Here is a 27,088-nt window from a genome sequence, read left to right on the forward strand (position 1 = left end):
CCCAGATGCCCAAGCCAAACTGTCTGCCTGGACACTGCTGAGACTTGGTCACACATGCCCTCTTTCCTGCTCTCCTTCAGACCACAGATCACTGCGGCAGCCTCCTCCCACCTCCCCAACCCCAGCCTTCAGCTCTTCTGTCCCAGGGATCCCTGCCAGCTCTGCCCAGAACGGTTGCCCTGCCTCTCTCCCTGACCATTTTCATTCACCCCTCATGATTTCGCTTAGGAGAGCCTGCCCCTTCAACCCTCGCCTGCTGAAAACTGAGTGAGTGCCCCTGCAGTGCCCAGTCCCGTCAGCACCGAGCAGGTTCTGTGTCTGCTTCTCCAGTTAGTCTGGAAGCTCCCTGAGGACCAGGACAGGATCTTTTTCCTGCTGATCCCCAGGGGCTAACAGAAGATAAATGCCTCAGTGAAGACGCCACCAGTCATCTCACAGGAGATGCTATCTGCATACATTTCAACCAGTGAAGGGGCCAGGGCAGACCTGTTTGGTGAGGAGCGTCTGCACAGAAGATAGGTCTCGGCCATAATCATCTGTCTTCAAGCTGTTCTCCTTTTCACCTAGAAAACCAAGTGTGGAAAATATACCGCCCTCCTCAGTGGAGATGGATTACAAAGGAAAAAAACCAAAACCCAGACAAACCATTTTTTGTGTACAGATAAATTCCAATCTTCCTAACTGCAGCCTCAGAACCCACATTAGCGGGCCCCTCCCTGCACCCAGGCCCAGCCTCCATCTGTGCCATGACGAGCTCCTTGAAGCCTGTCCTGTAGTTCAGTTGCTGTTACTACTACCCAGGACATGTGGACCCCAATATCAGGACCCAGTTTCCCCTCACCCAGGAGCTGGGTGGCGCCCCTGACCAGGGCAGCTAGTGGTGCCTTTGCTGTGCCCACTTTGTTCATGTCATGACGTCACATTATGCCATCTCTGCGTGCAGCAGCGTTTACAGGCTTTTATTAACCCTGGTGCCAGCCCAGTTCCGGGTGGCAGCTCTGGCCTCAGGACACTGTCTCCTCCTAGCTGGCAGTCAGTGGTCTGCCCTGGTAGTAGGTTCTCTGCCATGCCCACAATTGATCAGTTTCTTCTCTGCAGAAGAAAACCAATGACACGGAAGGAGACACAAGGCAGCTCTGGGAAGGCTCTTCTGGGCCTTGCTGACAGTGCTCACCGATCCAGGACTCCACCACGTCCGCCTTCCAGTTGAACTGAAGGAAGGCCGAGTTCTCATCCAGCTTCGCCTTCCTCTGGGCTGCAGCTTTCTCCAGGTCTGACACTTTCCCGTTCAGGCCCTTCATCTTTGAAGAGATGTTCTCCTCATGGTGATTGTTCTAGGCCATGGAGAGAGGCACACACTGGTCAGCCTCACCTGCTGTGGTTACCTGACTATGCCCTCCCTGGAAAGGCTCTAAACTTCTATAAAATGGGCCACTTGCTCCCTTGTCCACTGCTGGGTAAACAATGATAGGTAAGGCTTTCGTAAGAGCAACACGGTCAAAGCCGTCAGACAAATATACCATACTGACAATTCTACTTTTAGGAATTCTTTTTTTTTTTTTTTGAGACACAGTCTCACTCTGTCGCCTAGGCTGGAGTGCAGTGGCATGTTCTCGGCTCACTGCAACCTCCGCCTACCGGGTTCAAGAGATTCTCCTGCCTCAGCCTCCCGAGTAGCTGGGACTACAGGCGAACACCACCATGCCCAGCTAATTATTTTTAGTAGAGATGGGGTTTCACCATGTTGGTCAGGCTGGTCTCAAACTCCTGACCTCAGGTGATCTGCCCACCTCGGCCTCCCAAAGTGCTGGGATTACAGGTGTGAGCCACAGTGCCCAGCCATTCCAAGGAATTAATTCTAAAGAAATATGGGCCAGGCGCAGTGGCTAAGCCTATAATCCTAGCACTCTGGGAGGCTGAGGTGGGCAGAGCACTTGAGGCCAGTGGTTCAAGACCAGCTTGGCTAATATGGTGAAACGCTGTCTCTTCTAAAAAAAAAAAGCAGCTGGTTCATTGCCAGAAGGCTGAAGGACACTCACACCAGTGATCTCCTGGCTTGAAGAACAGGGAATGTTGTCTGGGTGTGTGTTGAGGGGGTTAAGTGTGCAGGAGCCGCATCTACATCTATACATGGCTGTATCTGAAATTAGTTTCATGCTAGTTTATTTGCAGATCAGAGCAAGGAAGAAAAGCTCTCCAATGAAGTGGATTTTAGCTACATTGTTGCCGCCTATGGATCAAACCCTAGTCTCAAGGCCATGACTGCTGAGTGCGACCTCTGTGATGAGAAATCTTACTCATGATGTATGTGTGACAGGAAACCATAGCTGTTAAAACCTGTCCTGAGGCACTCCAGGTGCGTCACTGCATGTGAGTGATTGCTGGTGAATTCCCGACCCATGGACGTACTGCCTTCAGTCTAGAGCTTCTGTGTGGGAGGGACGTGGCTTCGCTGCTGCTGAGAAAGCACCAAGCCCCTTTATTTTGTTTTCTCCCAAAAGGGCTGCGAATGAAGTAGATTCATTTCTAAAATGCCCTGTACAGCCTCTAGGTTTTTGATAATTTATGGAGTGATATGATCCTATTAAATGGGAATCTCTGCGGCTGTTTGATTTAGTTGGTAGCTCTAAACCTGTGGAGAGAAAAGATCTGGCAGGTCAGACACAAAGATCTAATGTGTAGTGTCTGGGTGGGGCTTTATGGGTAATTTTTATTTTATGTTTTGCTTATTTGCATTTTCTACTGTCCCTATAAAGAGATTGTATTGCTTGAGAAATAAACTAAGAGCAGCATTTGGGAGTGCCAGTGCCTCTGTTGCTTAATGCAGAAAAAATAAGCACTGCAGAATAACTTTACTGGCTTCAAAAAGGGGGAAATATCCAACTTGTCATGAAACACAGGAATGGAATTGCTACTGGTTTCCACACAGACCTTGGTTTGGTGAACATCCCAGGAAGTGAACCTTGGGAGACCTCTGTGGTACCAACACGTGGGTGTCCCAGTGGGCGACAGAGGTCTTACCAATGGGCTCGACTCACCTTCTTAATGAGGTCTTGTCCATTGGTGCAGACGTCATTCACGCGATCCTTGTGGACAGTGAAGTCTGTCTCAAAAGCTTCATGTTTCTTCAGTAAGCCCTGGAGTAGAGGCGGCCAAGGCCCACTATTGAGAGCCTGCTATGTGTTGTGGGCTAGGCCCGGGGGACAGAGAGTGACAAAACTGCTATGGTCCCTGTCCATGCACACATTACAGTCTAGCTGGGGAAGAGGATAATAAAGAGGAACATTAATAAACAGAGAATCATAAAAGGAAGGAAAACAGGAGGCAGTGAGAGTAAACAGAGGTGGTGGGACAGGCTTCAGCAGGGATAGTCTTTGGACCTTTGGGAAGGGTCAAACCCTTTGTCATCCATCAACAGTGACTTATGGTTTCTCCCCCAAGAGGACCACAAGAATGACACAAAGCAAGCTGAAGATACACACCCAAACAAAAACGACACATTTTTAAGGTTTAACTTGAACACATCTCAGAAAAGGCCTTCCAAGTCATGTCTTTTTTTTTTTTTTTTTTTTTGAGACGGAGTCTCGCTCTATCGCCCAGGCTGGAGTGCAGCGGCGTGATCTCGGCTCACTGCAACCTCTGCCTCCCAGGTTCACGCGATTCTCCTGCCTCAGCCTCCCAAGTAGCTGGGATTACAGGCGTGCACCACCACACCCAGCTAATTTTTGTAGTTTTTAATACAGACGGGGTTTCACCATGTTGGCCAGGTTGGTCTCGGACTCCTGACCTCAGGTGATCTGCCTGCCTTGGCCTCCCAAAGTGCTGGGATTACAGGCGTGAGCCACCACGCCTGGCCCCAGGTCTTTTCCTTAGTACAATTTAAGCACTGCAGACAATGCCTTTTTGGTTGCTTCCAGGGAACTCAACTATGCAGAGGACGGGAAATGACTGACCATCTAAATTCTACCTGAATCACCCTGACCAGCAGAGGATGCTTCCCACGGTGAGGAAGGTGGCTCAAAGCTAACTCGATTCCTGAGAGTGCACACTCCTGCTTCCACATCTGGGGGCAGGAATTTAGTTATATCTGACCATGATACTTTGCAGCATTTCCTTTCCAGAGGGGAATCTATCCATCTATGCCTCTGGGCTGCCTTGGGACTTGCTCTGGCCAGAAGGCAGTGAGGATGATGTGTGAGGCCGCAGACACCTTGCAGCTCCTGCCTTTGCCTGTCTGAATGCTGCTGAAGGAGGCTGGTCTAGCCAGCTGGAGGACAACAGGCCATGTGGAAGGGAACAGAGATGTCCAGGCTGGATGACAATCAGGCTCAGCTGCCAGTGTGTGATGGATCTCTCAGCCCAGCCACACTCTGCCTGAATGCAGGAGCATGAGGGACCTCCAGTGACAGCTACAGATGCCGCTGATCCACAGATTCATGGGAAATAAGAAATGGGTGCTGCTTTCAACCACTACATTTAGGCAGGTTGTTATGTAGCAACAGTTAACCAATTTAGGGAGTATGTGATGGGCTGAACTGTGTCCCCCTCAAGAGACGGTGAAGTCCTAACTTCTGGTACCCATGAATGTGGAAACAATATTTTTGCAAACGTACTCTGCAAAGTAAGATGAGGTCATTAGGGTGGACCCTAATCCAATACACTTGACGTCCCTATAACAGAACACAGAAATGTGAATAGACACACAGAGTGATGCCAAGTGAAGACAGACTCAGAGGGAAGATGGCCACGTGAAAACAGGCAGAGACTGGAGTGATGCTGCCACATGCTAAGGGCGCCTGGTGCCAGCAAAAACTGGAAGAGGCAAGGAAGGATCCTCCCCTACAGGTCTGCAGAACATGGTCCTGCCTGCATCTTGATTTCAGACTTCTGGCCTCCAGAACTGAGAAGCAATAAATCTCTGTTGTCCTCAGCCACTCCGTTTGTGCCACTCTGTCTGTGGTACTCCGTTTGTGGTACGTATTTATGGCAGCCCCAGGAAACTGATAGGAAGACCCAAGCCCACAGCGCTGCCTGGCGAATGACAGGGCCCATGAACTGAGACTGACAAAGCCATACCAATTTTGTCTACTGAAGGGCGATGTCCCCTAGTGTGAGATCTTGAGGGCTAAAACCAACTACTGAGGCCTTGGCTGCTGGCCCTGTGTGCTCTCCTAGTAAAAGCAGGGCCCTCTAACAAACCAACAGGGAAATGATGACCAGCAGGCAGTTGCCAAGAGAGAAAGCAGGTGACACCTTTGGTTTCTGTCTCACCTGGATGGCGGCAAGAGTGTCGCCATAATCTTCACTGGCCACCAGGGTCATTTTCTCATTGATCCAGGCTTCCTCCTCTTCCACATTGGCTACAAACTGCTGATATTCCAAGGACTCTTCCAGCCGCTGACCCCTAATTACAGGAGACAGGAAGAAAATCAGCCATAATCTCCTCCAGCTTTGATTGTGATAGTTAACATATGCTTAAAAACAGTCACAAAAGCTGGACATGGTGGCTCACGCCTGTAATCCCAGCACTTTGGGAGGCCAAGGCGGGCAGATCACGAGGTCAGGAGCTCGAGACCATCCTGGCTAACACGGTGAAACCCCGTCTCTACTAAAAATACAAAAAATTAGCTGGGCTTGGTGGCGGGTGCCTGTAGTCCCAGCTACTCGGGAAGCTGAGGCAGGAGAATGGCGTGAACCTGGGAGGTGGAGCCTACAGTGAGCCGAGATTGCGCCACTGCACTCCAGCCTGGGCGACACAGCGAGACCCCGTCTCAAAAACAAAAACATTCACAAAAAAGGTAGGCCCTCACAGTCAGTCAGGCCGTCCACGGAACATCATGAATCACCCACACTCTGTGATTCCAGACTCTCATGTCTTGATTTCTGGAGAATCATGTGATTCATGTGTGATTCTGGACTAATACAGAAACTTGTATGATTCTGGACTCATACAGTGGGTCCAGATTAACAGAATGAGACCACCTCAGCATGGCCTGTAGGAGGTGGCTCTGGAGCAAACCGACTATGGCACATGTGAGGCCAAAGGTCCAGGAGACGACGGTAGGAGGGCCCAGTGGACCCCACAGCTCAGAGTCTGCCCTTGGGTGCTGGCTTCCACTTGCTCCCGGGAGCTCCTGCCTCTGACTACTCACCGGGCAGCTGCCAGCTGCTTCAGCTCTTTCCAGTGCTCCACAAACTGCGCCAGCCGCTGCTGGATCTCCTCTTTCCCGATGGTGTTATCATCGGACAGCTTCTTGCCAGTGTCCAGGACACCCTGACAGGCAAGGACGATGAGGTTAACAGCAGGTAGCTCTGCTGGTGCCTCTGTCTCGAAGCTCCCAGGAAAAGGCCTCAACATCAAGTTAGGGACTTCTCCAGGTTTGGACTGAAGGGTCATGAACACTTTAGGAACCTCAGTGAAATAAGCGCAAGGGGTTTGTCTGTCCCCTGGGGCCCACTCAAACACCTCTGCCCTCTTGGCCAGAAGGCAGCCTCCTTACCTGAATAGCCGGCTCATGCGCGGCCAGTTCTGCCTCCAGCCGCTTGTGCTTCTTCCTCAGGTTCTGCACACCGGTTAGGTCCCGGCCGTAGTCCTCAGAGCCCACCAGCAGCTTCTTCTCCCTGAATGAGAGATGGGGAACAGCACAGTTGGTCTCTGCACCTCCCTGCTTTCAAGTGGGGACATCAGGTCAACTGTGGACCTCACAGACATCTACTAATCTTTCTGGGAAAATCCTTGCCAGTTTTCTGAAAAACAAAAGCCTCTATTTCCCAAATGAGTAGTGACCAAGAACCTCTGTCCATCTATGCATCTATGAGCCCTGCTGTGTGTCCAGATTCTAGAGGGTTGGGGATGCACTGGAGGATGGGAGGCATCACTAGTGCTGCCCTGAGGAGCCCTATCAAATTATATCAATATATCTCAATCATGTATACTAAATATGTATCAATATATGTCTGTAAATATATGAAGATATTTATATATATACATATATACACACATTTTTTTTTTTTTTTTTTTGAGACAGAGTCTCATTCTGTTGCCCAGCCTAAAGTACAATGGCATGATCTCTGCTCACTGCAACCTCCGCCACTCCGGTTCAAGTGATCCTCCCACCTCAGCCTCCGGAGTAGCTGGGACAACAGGTGTGCGCCACTATGCCTGGCTAGTTTTTTCTATTTTTGGTAGAGATGAGTTTTCACCATGTTGCCCAGGCTGGTCTCAAACTCTTGGATTCAAGCGATCTGCCCACCTCCCAAAGTGTTGGGATTATAGGCGTGAGCCACCACGCCCAGCTATATAAGTAATATATATATTTTTTGAGACAAAGTCTTGCTCTGTCGCCCAGGATGGAGTGCAGTGGCACGATCTCGGCTCACTGAAACCTCCACTTCCCGGGTTCAAATCATTCTCCTGTCTCAGCCTCCGGAGTAGCTGGGATTACAGGCATGCGCCACCATGCGCAGCTAATTTTTGTATTTTTATTTTTTACTTTTTTGAGACGGAGTCTTGCTCTGGAGTACAGTGGTGCAATCTTGGCTCATTGCAACCTCCACCTCCCTGGTTAAAGTGATTACCCTGCCTCAGCCCCACAAGTAGCTGGGACCACAGGCACCTACCACCAGACCTGGCTAATTTTTATATATTTAGTAGAGACGGGGTTTCACCATGTTGGCCAGGCTGGTCTTGAATTCCTGACCTCAAGTGATCTGCCCGCCTCGGCCTCCCAAAGTGCCGTGATCACAGGTGTGAGCCACTGCACCCGGCCGCAAATGTCTTTTAAGAACAAAATCCTCTCTCTTAATTCCTTACTTCCTTAAAGCCTTCTGACCAGGAGCAGTGGCTCATGCCTGTGATCACAGCACTTTGGGAGGCCCAGGTGGGTGGATCACTTGAGGTCAGGTGAGGTCAGTTCGAGACTAGCCTGGCCAACATGGTGAAACCCTGTCTTCTACTAAAAATACAAAAATTAGCCAGGCATGGTGGCACTCTAGCTGGTGACAGAGCGAGACTCCATCTCAGAAAAAAAAAAAAAATGTTTGTTTACATGCCACATCAACTGGAATCAGTAGACTGACATTTTCGGGGGCAGATAGAGAATAAGAAAAAAACCACTCCTTCCTTGGAGAAGTGATCTTCTCCAGAAGCTCAGACACAAACTCACTAACTTTCACAGGAATCTAAAAGGCAGGGTCTAGACAGGGCCTATGTAACCAGCATGGATCACCACCACCACCAATCATCACCACTGTAAACCCGGAAAGCAGAAGACACTGAGGCATCCCAGGACTGTGTGCCCAGGCTGGGATCCTAGTCCAGCAGGGTTTCCAGCCTCACCACAACAGCCAGGAGATGGAAACCTCCTGCCTCAACAGTCAGCCTGTGGTTCCTGCTGCCCACTATTATAGGCGTAAGGGGCCTTCTAGAGGGCTGAGAAGACATACTTGATCCAGGACTCCTCGTCATCCATGTCCCGGAAGAACTGGTGCAGGCGATGGGATTCATTCAGCCTGGCTCTCCGGGAGGCCGCCATGCTCTTGATCTTCTGGAAGCGCCCATTGATGGTGTCCCTCTTGTCCTTTACTTGGGAGGTGTCAAAGGCACTGCTGGTCATCAGGCTGTCTGCCTGGCTGTTCAGGTCCTTCAGGCGATCCTGGGGCAGGGGACATAAGAGGGTCAGAAACTGGGTCTCCCACAACTATCTGCTTGAACATAAGAACTCAGGAATTCCTTACAGAGATGTGGAGTGTTGATATTCTCAAAGTATGTTATGTGAACCTCTGGCATTCTATGAACTCAAACTATTTTCATAACATTATAAGACATTATTATTTTTTACCGTGTGGACATTTGCACTGATAGTACAAAAGCAATGGAGAAGGGGGGGACATGCTGGTGCTTTAGCTCAAATCAAGGCGGTGGCAAACTACTAGCAGAAGTGGATTCTTCACTGCCACCCACTCACAGTGAAAAAAAAAATGCTGTTTCACTTAAGAATGTCCTTAAAAAGGCAGTGAAAGTTAATTTTACCGAGTAGCCATTCTTTTGTACTTGAAAGAACAACCACCAGACAAACTATAGTCATTCAGACTTGGTATCTCACAGATACTCGGTCCAGAATAAAGTGAGCCTGTCACTTCAAAGAATACTGACAGTTTGTTACTCATGATAAAATTCAAACTTTTATGAGAAAGTTAGAATTTTAGAAAACTTACACCCACCACCAGGAGCCTGAGGGCTTCCTAATATGTGAAGATTTTTCTAATGAAATTGGTGGTGGTATTAACTGCAATGTTTTGATACCATATAATCACATGTGTCAACATATAGAACAGGCATAACTCAGTGAAGCAATATTTACCAAATGAGCCATGCCATGATGTTACAAAATCATGCACAGGTAAGAGCTACACTCAAAGCCCAAGATGGACCAGTGGGTTTTAATATAATCCAGTATAAAAAGTTTACTGACAAGGTTTCAGGGGCCATTTTGCAACTAACCCCCCAACAACTTTTTTTTTTGAGACAACTTTTTTTTTCTTGCTGTCATCCAGGAGTGCGGTGGTGTGATCATGACTCACTGCAGCCTCCACCTCCTGACTGGGCTCAAGTGAACCTCCTGCCTCAGCCTCCAAGTAACTGGGACTATAGGTGCGTGCCCCAACGTCCGGCTAATTTTTGTGTGTGTGTTTTTTTTTTTTTTCTGAGACGTAGTTTCACTCTGTCGCCCAGGCTGGAGTACAGTTACACAGTCTCGGCTCACTGCAACCACTGCCTCCCGGGCTCAAGCAATTCTCCTGCCTCTGCCTCCCAAGTAGCTGGGATTTATAGGCACACGCTGCCATGCCCTGCTAATTTTTTGTATTTCAGTAGAAACAGGGTTTCACTGTGTTACCCAAGCTGGTCTCGAACTCCTGAGCTCAGGCGATCCACCCGCCTCGGCCTCCCAAAGTGCTAGGATTACAGGCATGACTCACCGTGCCTAGCCTGATTTTTGTATTTTTTTGTACAGACAGAGTCTCATCATGTTGCCCAGGCTGGTCTTGAACTCCTGGGCTCACATGATCTGCCTGCCTCGGCCTCCCAAAGTGCTGGGATTACAGGTGTGAGCCACTGTGCCTAACCACAGCTAAGCTTTAAGAAACTATGACTTTGGTATAGTATCAAAGAAAATTATTCACACTTATCCGAATCAAAATATTCCTCCCTTTTCTATCTACCTACCTGTGTAAAACTGAATTTTCATCCAATACAAAACACCACAACCTGAATTCAGCATTTTTTTTTTTTTGAGATGGAGTCTTGCTCTGTTGCCTAGGCTGGAGTGCTGTGGCGCGATCTTGGCTTACTGCAACCTCCACCTCCCGGGCTCAAGTGATTCTCCTACCTCAGCCTCCCGAGTACCTGGGATTACAGGCAGCCGCCACCACGCCCGGCTAATTTTTGTATTTTTGGTAGAGACGAAGGTTTCACCACGTTGGCCAGGGTGGTCTCGAACTCCTGACCTCAGGTGATCTGCATGTCTGGACCTCCCAAAGTGCTGGGATTACAGCCGTAAGCCACTGCACCTGGCCTTAAAATTGACTTAATTTTTAATAATGGTGAATGTTGATAAAACCTACATAATAAAAATCTCTCAAGAGCCCTCAATAACTGTCAAGTGTATCATGATCCTGAGGCCACAACCTTTGAGAATGGCTGCTTTAAGTGAAAGAAGTCACTCTCTTTTCTCAAACACGCTAGTTTTCCTTAGGAGTCAGGCAGAGCTGTGTCCCAGGCACTCGGGTCTGGCCTGCTTCCCTTTGCTTACCTCATGGGCAGATATATCTGCTTCCAGTAGTTGATGCTTTTTCAGCAGGTTGTTCACAGAAGCCAGGTCTTTGCCATAATCTTCGGATGCCAGCAGGGCCTCCACCTGGCAGTTAAAACACAAAAAGGAACGGCTACTCTGTGGTGTATACTCAGCATTCTGGAAAATTCAGGTTGCCCAGTGGCTATTCCAGGGCCTTGCTTGGACAGTTGAATACTTCTCTATCACAATGTGTTACTGTGATTCCTAGTCACCTTGATCAGCCTGCCCGGCCTGAGACACTCTCTCCACTCGGTCAGTCAAACCTAGACTCCAGAGTCTATTCATAGTAAATACTACAGCTAAAGGCAAAATGCACAGCAATCCTAGTTCAAGGAAACCCCCCTAGGAAAGAATCAGCAGTGTGGGCAAAGATTAATATTCAAAGATATTCACTACAGCAAAATATATACACCAAAAGGCTGGGAACACCTGAATGCCCAATATGGGAATGGTTATATTATGGCATGGCTCTCTGATAAACTTAATGCAATTATTAAAAAAAATTTTTTTTTTTTTTTGGGATGAAGTCTTGCTCTGTTGCCCAGGCTGGAGTGCAATGGTGTGATCCCAGCTCACTGCAACATCCACCTCCCAGGTTCAAGCGATCGATTCTCCTGCTCAGCCTCCTGAGTAGCTGGGATTACAGGAGCATGCCACCATGCCCGGCTAATTTTTGTATTTTTAGTAGAGACAGGATTTCACTATGTTGGTCAGGCTGGTCTTGAACTCCTGACCTCAAGTGATCCGCCTGCCTCGGCCTCCCAAAGTGCTGGGATTACAGGCGTGAGCCACTGTGCCTGGCCAAAACCTCTATGTTTTTATAGTCTGTGCTTTCCAAACATTCTCCATGGAGAATACATGACTGACTCTGGCTTCTTAGATGCTACTATCTTGGTTTCTAACCTGCCATAGGCTTGTTAGAGCTGCATGCCATATAACTACCCATAATCTCTTCCTATTTGCCTTCCCTATGGACATGAGTGATCTGTAGTCCAAGTGCCACTACAAGTCAGCTCTCTTCTCTAAACATTCACTCCCTTTGCTCATAAATCCCTTACAGCATGCAACTCATATGTAATAAAGGTTTCTGTCAAAAGGGGTGTCTGGTGAGCCCTGCCTTTTCATGGTTTTGGGCACTGATGGACCCACTGTGCCAAATGACTAGAAATCTCCCACTGGTGGGAAGAGAAACCACTCAGTGTTACCTCAGACAGCCAGAAGTCAAAGTCCTTGATCCCTGTGTTGAAGTTCTGCTGCTTGTTGGCTTCTTTCAGTTTCTGGCTCTTTTCAGCTGACTTTTGCACCAAGAACTGCCACTGGTCAGCTAAGGCAGCCAGGCGGGCCTAGGGAACAGAAGGGAGCCAAAAAGAAGATGAAATCTATGAAGAATCGTCCCTCTCCTAAAGCTCAATTTGAGAACTTCTAAGAGAAGAGAATGGAAAACACTCATAGAAGCCATTCTCACTAGCATTCCCCATCTGTAATTCAGCCTAAAGTCTTCTAATCCATTTAGTGTCTTAAGACTGTATGTCCAAGTTATTTTATCAGGTTGACAGTGACGTTGCTCATGTTCTTGCCAGGGCACCGGGAGCTGGTGGGCCATACCTTGACAGCATCCTCACTGCCGGCACAGGCTCCACGTTCAATGAGGGAGTTGCCCATGTCGATAACCCCACGGATCCGGTCAGCATTGGCATGCAGCTCTGCTTCAAAAGCCTGGTGCTTCTGGTGCTTGCTCTAAAAATACCAAAAAAATTTTTTCCAAACCAGTTCCTGCTAGGTTATGTCTTTTCAGGGGGAAGGGGTTCTCAGAGGGAGGGAGTGGCAGCAAACATAAAGAACTGGGGCAGGCCGGGCGCGGTGGCTCAAGCCTGTAATCCCAGCACTTTGGGAGGCCGAGGCGGGTGGATCACGAGGTCAGGAGATCGAGACCATCCTGGCTAACACGGTGAAACCCCGTCTCTACTAAAAAAATACAAAAAAAAAAAAAAAAAAAAATTAGCCGGGCGTGCTGGCGGGCGCCTGTGGTCCCAGCTACTCGGGAGGCTGAGGCAGGAGAATGGCGTGAACCCAGGAGGTGGAGGTTGCGGTGAGCCGAGATCGCGCCACCGCACTCCAGCCTAGGGGACAGAGAAAGACTCCGTCTCAAAAAAAAAAAAAAAAAAAAAAAAAAAAAAAAAAAAAAAAAAAAAGACTAACGACCTGCCGGGCGCGGTGGCTCACGCTTGTAATCCCAGCACTTTGGGAGGCCGAGGCGGGCGGATCACGAGGTCAGGAGATCGAGACCACGGTGAAACCCCGTCTCTACTAAAAATACAAAAAAAAAAATTAGCCGGGCGTGGTGGCGGGCGCCTGTAGTCTCAGCTACTCGGAGAGGCTGAGGCAGGAGAATGGCGTGAACCCGGGAGGCGGAGCTTGCAGTGAGCCGAGATTGCGCCACTGCACTCCAGCCTGGGCGACAGAGCGAGACTCCGTCTCAAAAAAAAAAAAAAAAAAAAAAAAAAAAAAAAAAAAAAAAAAAAAAAAAGAACTGGGGTAAATGCCAACGTTTTTAACAGAAGGCAATTGGAGTTTGTATGAAGTATTTTAGGGTTCATCTCTTGGGGAGTTAGCAAAGGAGAAAGGAAATGTACTAGCTCAGGAGTAGATGAATTGGAAGTCCTTTTTTTTTGAGACAGGGTCTTGCTCAGTTGCCCAGGCTGGAGTGCAGTGGCATAATCTCAGCTCACTGCAGCCTCAACCTCTTTGGCTCAAGCAATCCTCCTACCTCAGCCTCCCAAATAGCTGGGACCATGGGTGCATGACATCACACCCAGCTAATTTTTCCATTTTTTGTAGAGATGGGGTTTCGCCATGTTGCCCAGGCTGGTCTTGAACTCCTGAGCTCAAGCAATTGAGCCGCATTGGCCTCCCAAAGGGATTACAAGCATGAGCCACCAAGCCCGGCCAAAAAATCAATTCTTGCAGTAGCTATGCTAGCTATTTAGGAGTGAAGCCCTAGAATTATACACTTTCTAACACTTTCCAGAAGATGGCAACGGCCAACTTCAGTTTTGAATCTGCTTGTACATCAATTTCCATCCATGGCTTTCTCCTTATTGGAGATAGGCTCTAATGAATGAAATACATATGGACATTTCATCATCTAAAGCAGAAATCACCATTAAGCAAAATTCATAACATAAATTATAATAATGAGCAAAATAATATTTGATGGTCAGTCTTATCCCTCTGTTGACAGAGGAGAAATCTACAGCTACTACAGACATTGGCTTTGTTGATTTATCTTTTTTTTTTTTTTTTTTTTTGAGACGGAGTCTCGCTCTGTCGCCCAGGCTGGAGTGCAGTAGCGTAATCTCGGCTCACTGCAAGCTCTGCCTCCCGGGTTCACGCCATTCTCCTGCCTCAGCCTCTCCGAGTAGCTGGGACTACAGGCGCCTGCCACCACGCCCGGCTAATTTTTTTGTATTTTTAGTAGAGATGGGGTTTCACCGTGGTCTCGATCTCCTGACCTCGTGATCCGCCCGCCTCGGCCTCCCAAAGTGCTGGGATTACAAGCGTGAGCCACCGCGCCCGGCCTGATTTATCTTTAGGTAGCTGTCATTAATCAAAACACTGGGATACTGTCAGAACCCAGGCTTGACTGCAGGAAGGAATTTATTTTACTGGGAAACGAAATGGCTAGGAGAAGGATGGGCTCCTGATCCTGGGCGCCTGATATGGTTTTTATGAATCCATAAAGAAACAGAAGGTACTGAAATGCTACAAGAGACAATTGCAAGGACATAGCAGCTGTGCCACAATTCTGGGAAAAACAATTGGCTGGGTGAGAAATGCAGGGTCTCAGGGGAGAGTGTTATTTTGGGGGAAAAAAAAAAAAACTAAAAGGCAGTAGTGTTGGGGAATTCTGCATCAAATGTTTCATTTAAGAGGCAGCAACTGTCAAATGATGGAGCCATCTGGCTCAATTCAGCACTAACATTAAATGTCCTTGTTACGTTCTCCCACTGCCTGATCCCAAAAGAACAAAAAGGGTCTCAAACACTCAGATATCCTGACAAAAGTCCCATTCCCCTCTTCTTCTGTTCCTTGTTCTGGTCACCCTTTGGTTCAAATCCCATTTACTCTCTTCTCTATCTTCATTTCTTCCACCCGCTTAAACAACTTTGAGCTACATGTTGACTGAAGTCTCCTTTCACTACCTGTTGAGTGATGTCTGCTTTTATCTTAACTTCTCATTTGTGTTCCTTGAAGATTTGGAGGTATTAATAGATCATCCGTCTCTCTACAGTTCTCTAGCTGTTCTTCTCCTGACTGGCACCTCTGGATGCCAGAGTGCATATGCATTAAAACCCTCACACCAGACTGGCCTCCTCCGCCTGGGCCACCGAACCCCATGAGCTCATAGCAACTCTGAGCCAATGTCTACACAGAAAAAGCTGAAGCTGATGTTCCATCTTCAAAAGGAAGCACTCCTTGAAAGGAAATGGTCAACTACTGCCCCGCAAATCAAACACTGTACAGAATTTGCCTAAGTGATAAACTGGGGGAGAGAAGGGGGAGTAAGGCGTTGCAGGCTAATTACAACAGAGAAAGCCACATCCCACAGGGACACTTGAATGGAGTGTAATGGATGATTAGAAATGAAAAGGATGGATGAAGAGACACCAGCAGACCGTGTGACCACAATAATAACAATAATCTATGCAGAGGAACACAGATACTGGAGCTCATTTAACTACAACTCTTAAAAAAATTAAAAACTTACCAGCAGCTTGGAAAGCTACAAAAATAGATTAAAAGAACAAGAGTTCAGTACACTGATGTGGACACACATATCAGCTATTAAATAGAAACTCATTTTGTCATACTTCCCCCGGGAAGCTCAGCATTTGGGAACAGTAATAGAAGGGGGATTCTATAGACTTTTATTATAGCAGAAATAGTTTTAATGGAGACAAATGAGGAAGGCAACTTTTAAATGGCTCTGAAACTTGAGTAGGGCTTTCCCACTGGCTTGGCTTACTAAAATATTTTTCACTGACTTCTCATGGGTGCAAGGAGATTGTTTTATAAATGCTTTATTTAACAAAATCTACTCAATAACATAAGGCTCCATCAAGACCAACACCCAGTCACTTCAGCTTACCTGGATGTTGGTCGGATCCTTGTATGACTCATCACTCGCTGTTTGCAGTTTTTCACTGATCCAAGCCTCAATCTCATCCACATCCCGGCTGAACTGTTGGAGGGTTTGAGATTCTCCTAGCTTTGACCTTTTCTCAATCATCTGGGCTTTCAGACGTCGCCACCTGAAAGAGTGAAACCATGAGCTCCAACATGAACGTATCTTACTGCGGAGAAGGAAGTGGGGAGATAGAACAGGCCTGGGCCTTCATATGAGGGGATGCATCCTCTCAGGGCTGGTGACTATGTCAGTGCCACAGGACACCCACCTGTCCAAGACCTCATTGCGCCGGCTAGAAATGTCTCCCTTGGCATAATGGCCGGCAGCAATGAGCTGGTCGGCAAAGGCCTGAAGAGCAGCAATCTTCTCTTCCTGTCAGGAAACAAAGGCGTGAGGTCAAGGTGGGCCTGCAGCTGGGCCCTGCCTGGACTGCCGATCTTGAGAAAAGGATAGTTATTTTGGGTGACTGAGAACTAGCTGGTGGCAGGATCAGAATACACTGACACTTTAGAAGCAAGAGTGTAAAACGCCAAAAGAAAGCTTGATTTCATTCATTACCAGAGTAGAGTTTAACTCAAGAAGTCTCCAGGTCACTCAGGTGGGGCAGGTGTTAGGATATCAGAACAGAACAAAATTAAGCTTGATAATAGGAAAATGTTGTCAGATTTACAGCAAAGTGACTTATAAATCAAAGAGTTTTACATCTTCCTTGTTGTTTGTTCATTATTCCCTTACCTACCCACACTTTTGTTTTTCCTCCCTTTGATAATAAAATATTTTTTTTCCTGTGGCACCCCCATTATTAAAATCTCAGAAATACCAGAATCTATAAAGTTTTAAAGATTATTTATGTACATATTTTTCTTAGATGACGTAGGTATTCCTTGGAGATATAACAGTGACTATATAAGCCAAGAAAGAGATGTCAATCAGGAAAAATCCAGACTCCAACTCCGTGGTCCAGAGGCCTCACCTGGACGTTAATTGCTTTGTCAAAGTCTTCATGTTTTTTGATCAGAGCCTCTACGCTGTCCAGTGAGTCTCCTTTGTCTTCGGTATTCAAGAAGGCCTCCCGGGCAGCCATCCAGTTCTCAGCTTGCTCACAGTCCCGATGGAACAGCTAAAGAGGGCAACAGGCAGGTGAGAAAATGAGGCCCTTCAGCAAGGAAACACTTGGTCAGAAACCAGGAGCACACATACCTGCAGTTCAAGGCACTGATCCAGCATCATCCTGCGCTGAACCCAGGCCTTCTCCAGGTCTGCACGCTCCTGGTCAAGAATATCAAGTTTCTGCTTGATCTCAGGGCTGGCATAGTGTCCATGAGCCAACAGCTGCTGTCCAAACTGCTCAAATGCCTGGAAAGTGCCAGCCCTGGCATCGATTTCTGTCCGGTGTTCCTGCCAAAAGGAGGGAAGGGATTAGGTAACTGGCAGCAGATGCCCACTCTGACGTCAACCACCGACTCACCACAAAGGGTGCGAATGAGGCCTCTAGGGCCCTGCAGAGCAGCCACGTCTTTGCTACTCAGCAGGCAGGTCCACCCACCTGGTGGCGCTCCAGCAACGCCTCAGCTCCGGTGACATCCTTGGCTAGCTCATCTGAGGACACCAACCCCCGTATTCCATTGATCCAAGACATGAGGTCCCTGGAAACCAGAACCCCAGAAAAATAGCTATTATATTATCTGGTAAGGAGATCTTCTGCCCAGGAAAACAGAGAACGACATAATTCTTGCCTCAGAAAGTTATCTTGGGTTAATCTAATCTACTGAATGAGGCTAGGTCTTTGGGCAAAGTGTTTAAAAACTTCTTGTTCTTCTTGTTATTTTTTTAAAAGTCCAAATTTCTCAGAGGAAAAGTCAGTAAGTTTATAATTAAGATCTTTTCACCCTCCAGAATAACAAGTTCTAGCTACAATTAAGTCTTTGATAGCTTCAAATGAAAAAGCCTTTGTTGGCCAGGCGTGGTGGCTCACGCCTGTAATCCCAGCACTTTGGGAGGCTGTGGCAGGAGGATTGCTTGAGTTCAGGAATTCAAGACCAGCTTGGGCAATGTGGTGCAACCCTGTCTCTAAAAAAAAATAAAAAAAAGAAAAAGCCTTTCTTTAGGATTAACCCTTGAAGCCCTAGGCCTGGGCATGCATTTGATCCAGTTTCTCACAGCTGTACAACCACAAGGGCACAAAACTGAGTGTGTAAGGTCAGATATGGTATGACTCCTTTTATATGACATGTCCAGAAGAGGTAAATCCATAGACATAGAAAGCAGATAAAGGATTCCTAGTGGGTGGGGAAGAGAGAAGAGGGGGTGATTAGCTAAGGGATGTTATTCTAGGGCAATGAAAATGTTCCAAAACTAGAGAGGGGTGGCTGCACAACACTGTGAATACATTTAATGTCACTGGATTGCACATTTTAAAGTAGTTAATTGTATGTTATGTGGCCCTTACCTCAATAAAAAGAAGAAAAAGAAGACCAGCGCAGTGGCTCATGCCTGTAATCCCAGCACTGTGGGAGGCCGAGGTGGGTGGATCACCTGAGGTCAGGAGTTCGAGACTCCAGCATGACCAACATGGAGAAACCCCGTCTCTACTAAAAAAAATACAAAATTAGCCAGGCTTGGTGGTGCATGCCTGTGATCCCAGCTACTCGGGAGGCTGAGGCAGGAGAATCGCTTGAACCCAGGAGGTGGAGGTTGCGAAACTCCGTCTCAAAAAAAAAAATATATATATATATGTCTAGGGAAAAATATAATGTCATATGGCAAGGGGATGAGACAGGGTATGCCCGTACTTGCATAGGAAAGTAGGGACTTTTTTTTTTTTTTTTTTTTTTTTGAGGCAGAGTCTTGCTCCATCGCCCAGGCTGGAGTGCAGTGGTGCAATCTCGGCTCACTGCAACCTCTGCCTCCTGGGTTCGAGTGATTCTCCTGCCTCAGCCTCCCAAGTAGCTGGAATTACAGGTGTGTGCCACCACGCCTGGCTGATGTTTGTATTTTTAGTAGAGATGGGGTTTCACCATATTGGCCAGGCTGGTCTTGAACTCCTGACCTCGTGATCCACCTGCCTTGGCTCCCCAGAGTGCTGGGATTACAGGCGTGAGCCACCGTGCCCGGCTGCGGAGACTTATTTTTAACAATCTGGCATTCAGTAGTTTGACTATTTTACACTGATTATGTACTACTTTTTTCTGTTTTTAATTTTTTTTTTTTTTTTTTTTGAGATGGAGTTTCACTCTTGTTGCCTGGGCTGGAGTGCAGTGGCACGATCTCGGCTCACTGCAACCTCCACCTCCCAGCTTCAAGCAATTCTCCTGCCTCAGCCTCCTGAATAGCTGTGATTATAGGTGCCTGCCCTCACACCCAGCTAATTTTTGTACTTTTAGTAGAGAAGGGGTTTTGCCATGTTGGCCAGGCTGGTCTTGAACTCTTGACCTCAGGTGATCCACCCGCCTCGGCCTCCCAAAGCGCTGGGATTACAGGCGTGAGCCACTGCGCCCGGCCGTTTTTAATTTTTAAATTAAAATTTTATAATAGAGATAAGAGTTTCCCCATGTAGCCCAGGCTGGTCTCCGGCTCCTGAGTTCAAGCGATCCGCTTGCCTCGGCTTCCCAAAGTGCTTGGATTACAGGTGTGAGCCACTGTACCCCACTGAACATGTACTACTTTCACAATAAAAATGACCCCTACAACGAAGGCTCTATGTTCCAGAAGTCTGAGTGAACATGGCTCCGTACCGGAAATCGCTAAGGAAGCGCTGCAGGTCGTGGGAGTCACCCAACTTTGCCTTGCGCTGATCTGCACGTTTCCCCAGGCTGCTCCAGGCCTGGTTTAACTCTGTGCACTTTTCCTGCAGGTCTTCTGCTGACTCGGGATGGGACTGGATCAGGCGCTCTGCTGTTTCACCAAGGGAGTTTACCTATGGGAAGAAAGTGGTGAATGAGCTTGTAGTAAGGGGGTGTGCTCTGCAGAACAGAAGACTCTGCTCTTTCTGGGACAAAAATGCCAGAAGATGACTTTGGGTCCTCTCACCTTGTCACCAAGAGCCGCAAGGTCCCTCTCGAAGCCCTCATGCTTGCGTTGCAGGGCCTGGACACTGGCGAGATCATGTCCATAATTGTCTGTGTTTAGAGCTTGATTCTTCTCTTCAATCCATTCTTTGGTTTCATCAGCATCTCTAAAGGCGAGACACATTCAGGTTAAGAAATGCCGAGTACAACTGCCTTGATTACAGGACAGACACTAAAAAAATTTTATTTATTTATTTATTTACTGAGACGGAGTTTCGTTCTTGTCACCCAGGCTGGAGCACAATGCACAATCTCGGTTCACTGCAAGCTCTGCCCCCACCGGGTTCAAGCGATTCTCCTGCCTCAACCTCCCAAGTGGCTAGGGTTACAGTGCCCGCCACCACGCCCAGCTAATTTTTTTATTTTTAGTAGAGGTGGGTTTCCCCCATGTTGGCCAGGCTGGTCTCGAACTCCTGACCTGAGGTGATCTGCCTGCCTTGGCCTCCCAAAGTGCTGGGATTACAGGCATGTAATCCCACGCCCAGCCTAAAAAAATTTATTTAGCTGACATTTGTATATTTGTCTGTGGCTACCACCAATAACTCTAAAAAGCAAAAGAATTCACTTAGCAGGATTTACTGAGCATCCACCCTGTGTCAGATATAAACATCAGCAAGAGCCAGCCATTGCTCTAGGATCTCAGTCAGCAAGCTTGGGGGCTGTCAGGAAACCAGCAGTCACCTGTTTCTCCCTCTCCCAGCCCAGGGCTGACCCCTCACCTGTGGAACCTCTGTACTTCATGGGCGCTGCCCAAGAGCTGGCTCCGTTCCTCGGCCAGCTGCTGTAGGGACCGCCAGCGCTCATTCAGCTCCTGCAGGACAGCAAAACATCAGCTCCACTGCACTCCCTCTCCTGTCATGCCTCCAGTCAGACTTTGGGAAAATGACTTTGCTTGAAGGAGATGCTAGGGCACATATAATTTCCTGTTTCCAACCTTCCTCGCTGAATAAATTAGTATACAATATTCCAGTAAGAGCCAACCAAAACTAGCTGTGCTTGACAGCTTTAGCACCCACAAACACCTGACCTAGGTATCCCCTCTGAGGCAGCAGGAGAGACACAGCTGACTTTGCCTTACTCTCACCTCCTAGCCTGGGGCCTGGCAGGTAGCAACTGCTTCCTAAGTCACAGCTGCGTGGAGAAATCCCAGCGAGTCTGCTGCCTCCCAACACCCAATCAGCAGACTCTCAGCCAGAGCAGGCCTGGGAAGAGCCGGCATGCCACAGGACCTCACACTGCAGGCGGCAAGGAAGCCGCTCACTGCATTCCTGAGACTGTGCTCCTTCCAGCTCCCTGCCCTACTGGAAATCAGAGGGAAGGCTGGCTCCACTGTTGAGAACCGGTGGGCTCTTGACCAGGAAAGCCACCACGCTACCCAGCGGCCACGAGCGTGCTGATGTTTACTTAGGACATGCTTGGACCCAGCAGAGTTGAGATATGTCACAGGTCACCCGGTTGACAAGAACAAGAGCTCTGCTGTAGACAGGGAAGGAAGATAGTAGAGAAAACCAGGGGAGATCAGAGGAGCTGGTCACTGCTTCTTACCTTGATGGAATTAAAGGTGGCCACGGTGTGAACCATCAGACGAGCAGACTAGGTAGGGAGGAAAGCAGAAGGCAAAACTAATCAAGTGTCTGGCAGTTAGAGATCTGAGCTGCAAGTGTCATTGACGAGGTCGCTGTGATCAACCCAAATTACCTTAAAGGGATACTGGCAACATTCTTAACAGAGACATCAGTAGAAGTGTCAACTACCAGAAGGTCATGAAAATACCCAAAGTGCACAATTAGACTCAGCTGAGTAATTAATTTTATCTGATGAAGAGTGAAAAGAGAATGGTAAAAACCACAATTCTAGCAGCTAGTTGGACAGAAAAATACCTAAAAGACTAATGATTAGTGTCATTTTCTTGTCTATACTACAGGAGAACATTCCAGGAAAAAAAAAACCCTAAATTTAACAAACGCTGGCAGCTGAGACTGTTTAACGGCCAGGAGCGCTAATAATCACTTTCACCTTCAATTATAGTTACTGGGTTGCTGTTCTTTTTAACAGTATCCCCGTTGAAGGGCAATGGCTTTACCAGAGGGAAAAAATAAAGCAGTGAATTAGCTTTCAACAATGTGCATTTCAACAACGTAGCTTTCAACAACATAGATACCTCTAAAAATCTGAAATCCCTTAGGGCTAGGCATGGTGGCTCACGCCTGTAATCCCAGCACTTCGGGAGGCCAAGGTGGGTGGATCACCTGAGGTCAGGAGTTTGAGACCAGCCTGACCAACATGGTGAAACCCCATCTCCACTATACAAAAATTAGCTGGGCACAGTGGTGTGAGCCTGTAATTCCAGCTACTTGGGGAGGCTGAGGCAGGAGAATCACTTGAACCTGGGAGGCAGAGGTTGCAGTGAGCTGAGATTGCGCCACTGCACTCCAGCCTGGGTGACAGGGCAATACTCCATCTCAAAACAAAACAAAACAAAACAAAACAAAACAAAACAACACACCTTCTCCCCTGTATTCTTGGTCAGGGATGGCCCATTCTGGTTAAGCCACATTCACACCCAGATTTGTCCAGAAAAATGTCTACTGTAATGGGGAAACATCTCATTCCTCTCTTTACATCTCTGTATTGGGCATCTCTGAAGCCTTTCTTAGGCCACAGGATAAAGAGGCCAGGCAGATGGTGAATGAAGGCCTGCCCTCCTTTACATGTGCAGTTGTTCTCATGTTCACGTCATTTCCCTTTGGACCGCCTCTTACTGGTGGGACCCTGCCAACGACAGAGCTCCCTGCCGCAGCATATCCGGCACCAACACGGGTAATCAATGCAACCTAACTGTACTGAGCATTTGACAAAGACACTCTGCTTTTGTATATTAAGCATCACATTTTAAGAGTTAACAGATTCGGAAAGACACCAGCCCAAGCAAGTCCAGAAATGACTAAAGACTTAAGACAAGCTGAATATTCAGAGAAAGGCACACCAGGAAAGGACATATTTCATGATCTCGCAAAACTCTTGAAAACAATAATTTGCAAAGGCGTTCTTACCTTCCACGGTGAGGCTGTCTTGGAATCAGTTTCATCCTATTCAAAGGAAGAGGAATTTAGGCAGCCAAGCAATTGACCATGAAACAACAAAGCACCTGGCCTTTCCAGCTAATGACTCTAGTTTCCCCCAGGGGAGATCCCAGCTATTAAAACATTAACCAAAACAGCATTTTCCCTCCATAGTTTGGCTGGTAACAAACTACAAGGCTGGTTAAGAAAAATTAAGCCAACAACAGGAGAGAAAAATTCCAATTTTTTATCCAGTACAAGAAATGGACAGAATAAAGAAATTTAATAAGAAAACCACCAACTTTTCTTTATGTTGTACTCATAAGATTGTCTGCAAAGGGGTAATAAACAAACCTAAAGATAGCCATAGAAAAAGTTTTAGAAAACTGAAGAGACAAAGACTTTTTTTTTTTTTTTTTTCCCAGAGCTGCGCTTTGTGTTGCATGCCTGTTGTCCTAGATACGTGGGAGGCTGAGGTGGGAGGATTGCTTGAGGCCAGGAGTTCGAGGCTGCAGTAGGCTATAACTGCAGCTGTGAAAAACCACTGACCTCCAGTATGGGCAACAAAGCAAGACCCTATCTCTTAAAAACAAAACAAAACAAAACAAAACAACCTTTTTTGTCTTTTGGAGAATGGCAAATAGAAATCAATTTCTGGGCCAGGCGTGGTGGCTCACATCTGTAATCCCAGCACTCTGGGAAGCTAAGGTGGGCGGATCACCTGAGGTTGGGAGTTCAAGACCAGCCTGGACAACGTGGTGAAACCTCGTCTCTACTAAAAATACAAAAATTAGCTGGGTGTGGTGCCACATGCCTGGAATCCCAGCTACTCAGGAAGCTGAGACGGGAGAATCGCTTGAACCTGGGAGGTGGAGGTTGCAGTGAGCCAAGATCACACCACTGCACTCCAGCCTGGGTGACAGAGTGAGACTCCGTCTCAAAAAAAAAGAGATATCAGTTTTTGATGTTTCCCACAAATCTTTACACACAAAACGCATCTGAGGTTCAGGAACAGCAATTCTGATGAAGTTCTTGGCTTGATATTCTTCCCAAGATTTAAGTCCTTTTTATGTTCAAGATCCACGTGCAGCACCCGAAACTTACCCTGGGCATCATGCCATACACCTCCTACAAGGAGAGAGAGAAATCAGTTTTATTATTAGAAGAAATGCACATCTCTCAAGAATATTCATTATGGCCAAACCTGGAAACACAGGAGAGAATTCCAAAAAGACAAATGGAAATGCCAGTCCAAATGTCCAGCAGAGCTTCAAGTATTTATATATAAACCTTTTCTTTGAGGAACTTATGAAATTACCATTAGTTAATGCCTATATAAACATTAAATATTTAATGAGCTTACAGAGAAGACAGGAGCCCCCCCCAAACCAAATGAAAGTGAGGGATATTGGTATAAAGAAGTTAATCAAAATGGTTTTGGTCAAATAGAGGACCTGACCTACAGCCAAGTCACAATTCTGTGTTATGAAACACTGCTTGTTGGGCAGTGACAGACACAGGAGGAACAAAGCTGCATCCTTACAGCAACAGAGCCTCACTCCAAGATGGAGACACCTACCTGTTGTTGCACAGCCTGCACCTCCTCTGCCATGAGACCTTCAGACTCCAGGTCTTCAGCTACCTTGTTAATGTCCTTCAACCGTGACTCATTGGCCTTCAGGTCCTTTAAAGCAAAAGCCATAATAACTAAAACCCAAAATAGCAAGCCAAAGTCAAAGGAGACATAGTCACAAACTATGGCTTGAAACTTTTAAGGATTCTTCTACAAGGGCCTACCAAAAAAAAAAAAGAGATTAAAAAAATAAGCTATGGCTGGGCACGGTGGCTCATGCCTGTAATCCCAGCACTTTGGGAGGCCGAGGCAGGCGGATCACCTGAGGTCGGGAGTTCGAGACCAGCCTAACCAACATGGAGAAACCCTGTCCCTACTAAAAATACAAAATCAGCTGGGTGTGGGGGCCCATGCCTGTAATCCCAGCTACTCAGGAGGCTGAGTCAGGAGAATCGCTTGAACCTGGTAGGCAGAGGTTGCAGTGAGCTGAGATTGTGCCATTGCACTCCAGCCTGGGCAACAAGAGCAAAACTCCATCTCAAAAACAAAACAAAACAAAACAGGCCGGGTGCAGTGGCTCACGCCTGTAATCCCAACACTGGGAGGCCGAGGTGGGTGGATCACGAGGTCAGGAGTTCAAGACCAGCCAGGCCAAGATAGTGAAACTCTGTCTCTACTAAAAATACAAAAATTAGCTGGGCGCAGTGGCAGGCGCCGGGAATCCCAGCTATTCAGGAGGTTGAGGCAGGAGAATTGCTTGAACCCGGGGTGGGGCAGAGGTTGCTGTGAGCCAAAATCGCACCACTGCACTCCATCCTGGGCAGCAGAGCAAGACTCTGTCTCAAAACAAAACAAAAACAAAACAAAACAAAAAAAGCTATAAGGATCTGTTCAACAGGTATCCCTATGGATTGGTTTTCCCAGTCCTCAGATAATTATTGGACTCAAATTTACTTCATTAACTGTAGTTTTTTCGTTTTTTATTTTTTTTGGAGACAGGGTCTCGCTGTCACCCAGGCTGGAGTGGAGTATTACAATCATGGTTCACTGCAGCCTCTACTTCCCAGGCTCAAGCAGTCCTCCTACCTCAATCTTCTGAGTAGCTTGGACTACAGGCACACACCACTATGCCCAGCAAATATTTTTATCAAATAGAGACTTTTTTAAAACCTCTTTTTGGTTTTAAAAATGTGATGAGACCAGGTGTGGTGGCTCACACCTTTAATCCTAGGACTATGGGAGGCCAAAGCAGGAGGATTGCTTAAGGAGTTCAAGACCAGCTGGGGGCAACATAACCAGACCCCTATCTCTACAGAAAAATTTTTTTTCTTTTTTAATTTTTTCTCTCTAATGAGACTCAGTCTCACTCTGTTGCCCAGACTGGAGTGCAGTGGCGTGATCACGGCTCACTGCAACCTCCCCCTCCCGGGTTCAAGCGACCTTTGTGCCTCAGCCTCCTGAGTAGCTGAGACTACAGGCAGGTGCTACCACGCCCAGCTAATTTTTGTATTTTCAGCAGAGATGGGTTTTCGCCATGTTGGGATTACAGGTGTGCACCACTGGGCCACGCCAGAAAAATTTTTTCAATTATAATAATGGATGTGGTAGCCTATGTCCATAGTCCCAGCCACGCGGGTGGCTGAGGTGGGAGGATCACTTGAGCACAGGAGTTCAAGGTTACAGTGAGCTATGATCATCCCACTGCACTCTACCTTGTGTGAGAGAGTGAGACCCTATCTCTAAAAAATAAATAAAAACAAGATAAAATTTTAATGCACAGTTACTATAGGAGAAAGAAGCTCTCCCTCCTCATTTTAATTTGTTGTAAGAATCCTTTTACGTGGTGGAATGGATAAACAATGTGTAGTATATCAGGCCAGGCACGGTGGCTCACGCCTGTAATCCCAGCACTTTGGGAGGCTGAGGCGGGTGGATCACAAGGTCAGGAGATCGAGACCATCCTGGCTAACACGGTGAAACCCCATCTCTACTAAAAATACAAAAAATTAGCCAGGCGTGGTGGCGGGCGCCTGTAGTCCCAGCTACTCAGGAGGCTGAGGCAGGAGAATGGCGTGAACCTGGGAGGTGGAGGTTGCAGTGAGCCGAGATTGCGCCACTGCACTCCAGCCTGGGTGACAGAGCGAGACTCTGTCTCAGAAAACAAAACAAAACAAAACAAAACAACAAAAACCAAAAACAATGTGTAGTGTATCAAACAGTGAAATATTATTCAGCAATAAAAAGGAATGGAGTACCAGTATGTGCCACAAAAAGGATGAACCTGGAAAACATTATGGGCCGGGTGCGGTGGCTCACACCTGTAATCCCAGCACTTTGGAAGGGCA

At 47.3% G+C, this 27,088-nt stretch overlaps 1 protein-coding gene across 10 annotated transcripts in view; it reads right to left on the reverse strand.

Annotated features, from left to right (window-relative positions):
• Nucleotides 1–27,088, reverse strand: part of SPTAN1 (spectrin alpha, non-erythrocytic 1) — an 80,410-nt gene that overhangs the window by 7,946 nt on the left and 45,376 nt on the right. For 6 of the 10 annotated variants that reach the window (XM_055270839.2, XM_055270835.2, XM_055270838.2 and 3 more), the window contains 23 exons: nucleotides 24,750–24,854; nucleotides 24,275–24,298; nucleotides 23,162–23,197; nucleotides 21,654–21,701; nucleotides 20,828–20,919; nucleotides 20,071–20,215; nucleotides 19,776–19,957; nucleotides 17,588–17,687; nucleotides 17,242–17,439; nucleotides 17,015–17,161; nucleotides 16,310–16,413; nucleotides 16,003–16,165; nucleotides 15,622–15,636; nucleotides 12,459–12,590; nucleotides 12,059–12,196; nucleotides 10,812–10,916; nucleotides 8,446–8,654; nucleotides 6,501–6,621; nucleotides 6,153–6,274; nucleotides 5,272–5,404; nucleotides 3,039–3,137; nucleotides 1,175–1,334; nucleotides 487–563 (listed from right to left, as the gene is read on the reverse strand). In XM_055270839.2, coding sequence (XP_055126814.1) covers nucleotides 487–563; nucleotides 1,175–1,334; nucleotides 3,039–3,137; nucleotides 5,272–5,404; nucleotides 6,153–6,274; nucleotides 6,501–6,621; nucleotides 8,446–8,654; nucleotides 10,812–10,916; nucleotides 12,059–12,196; nucleotides 12,459–12,590; nucleotides 15,622–15,636; nucleotides 16,003–16,165; nucleotides 16,310–16,413; nucleotides 17,015–17,161; nucleotides 17,242–17,439; nucleotides 17,588–17,687; nucleotides 19,776–19,957; nucleotides 20,071–20,215; nucleotides 20,828–20,919; nucleotides 21,654–21,701; nucleotides 23,162–23,197; nucleotides 24,275–24,298; nucleotides 24,750–24,854 — 2,655 coding nt within the window. The remainder of the gene's footprint in view (nucleotides 1–486; nucleotides 564–1,174; nucleotides 1,335–3,038; nucleotides 3,138–5,271; nucleotides 5,405–6,152; nucleotides 6,275–6,500; nucleotides 6,622–8,445; nucleotides 8,655–10,811; nucleotides 10,917–12,058; nucleotides 12,197–12,458; nucleotides 12,591–15,621; nucleotides 15,637–16,002; nucleotides 16,166–16,309; nucleotides 16,414–17,014; nucleotides 17,162–17,241; nucleotides 17,440–17,587; nucleotides 17,688–19,775; nucleotides 19,958–20,070; nucleotides 20,216–20,827; nucleotides 20,920–21,653; nucleotides 21,702–23,161; nucleotides 23,198–24,274; nucleotides 24,299–24,749; nucleotides 24,855–27,088) is intronic. The other 4 variants (XM_055270840.2, XM_063635752.1, XM_055270837.2 and 1 more) reach the window with 1 other exon arrangement.

This window comes from Symphalangus syndactylus, chromosome 3 (assembly GCF_028878055.3).
Source record: "Symphalangus syndactylus isolate Jambi chromosome 3, NHGRI_mSymSyn1-v2.1_pri, whole genome shotgun sequence".
Lineage (NCBI taxonomy): Eukaryota > Metazoa > Chordata > Mammalia > Primates > Hylobatidae > Symphalangus > Symphalangus syndactylus.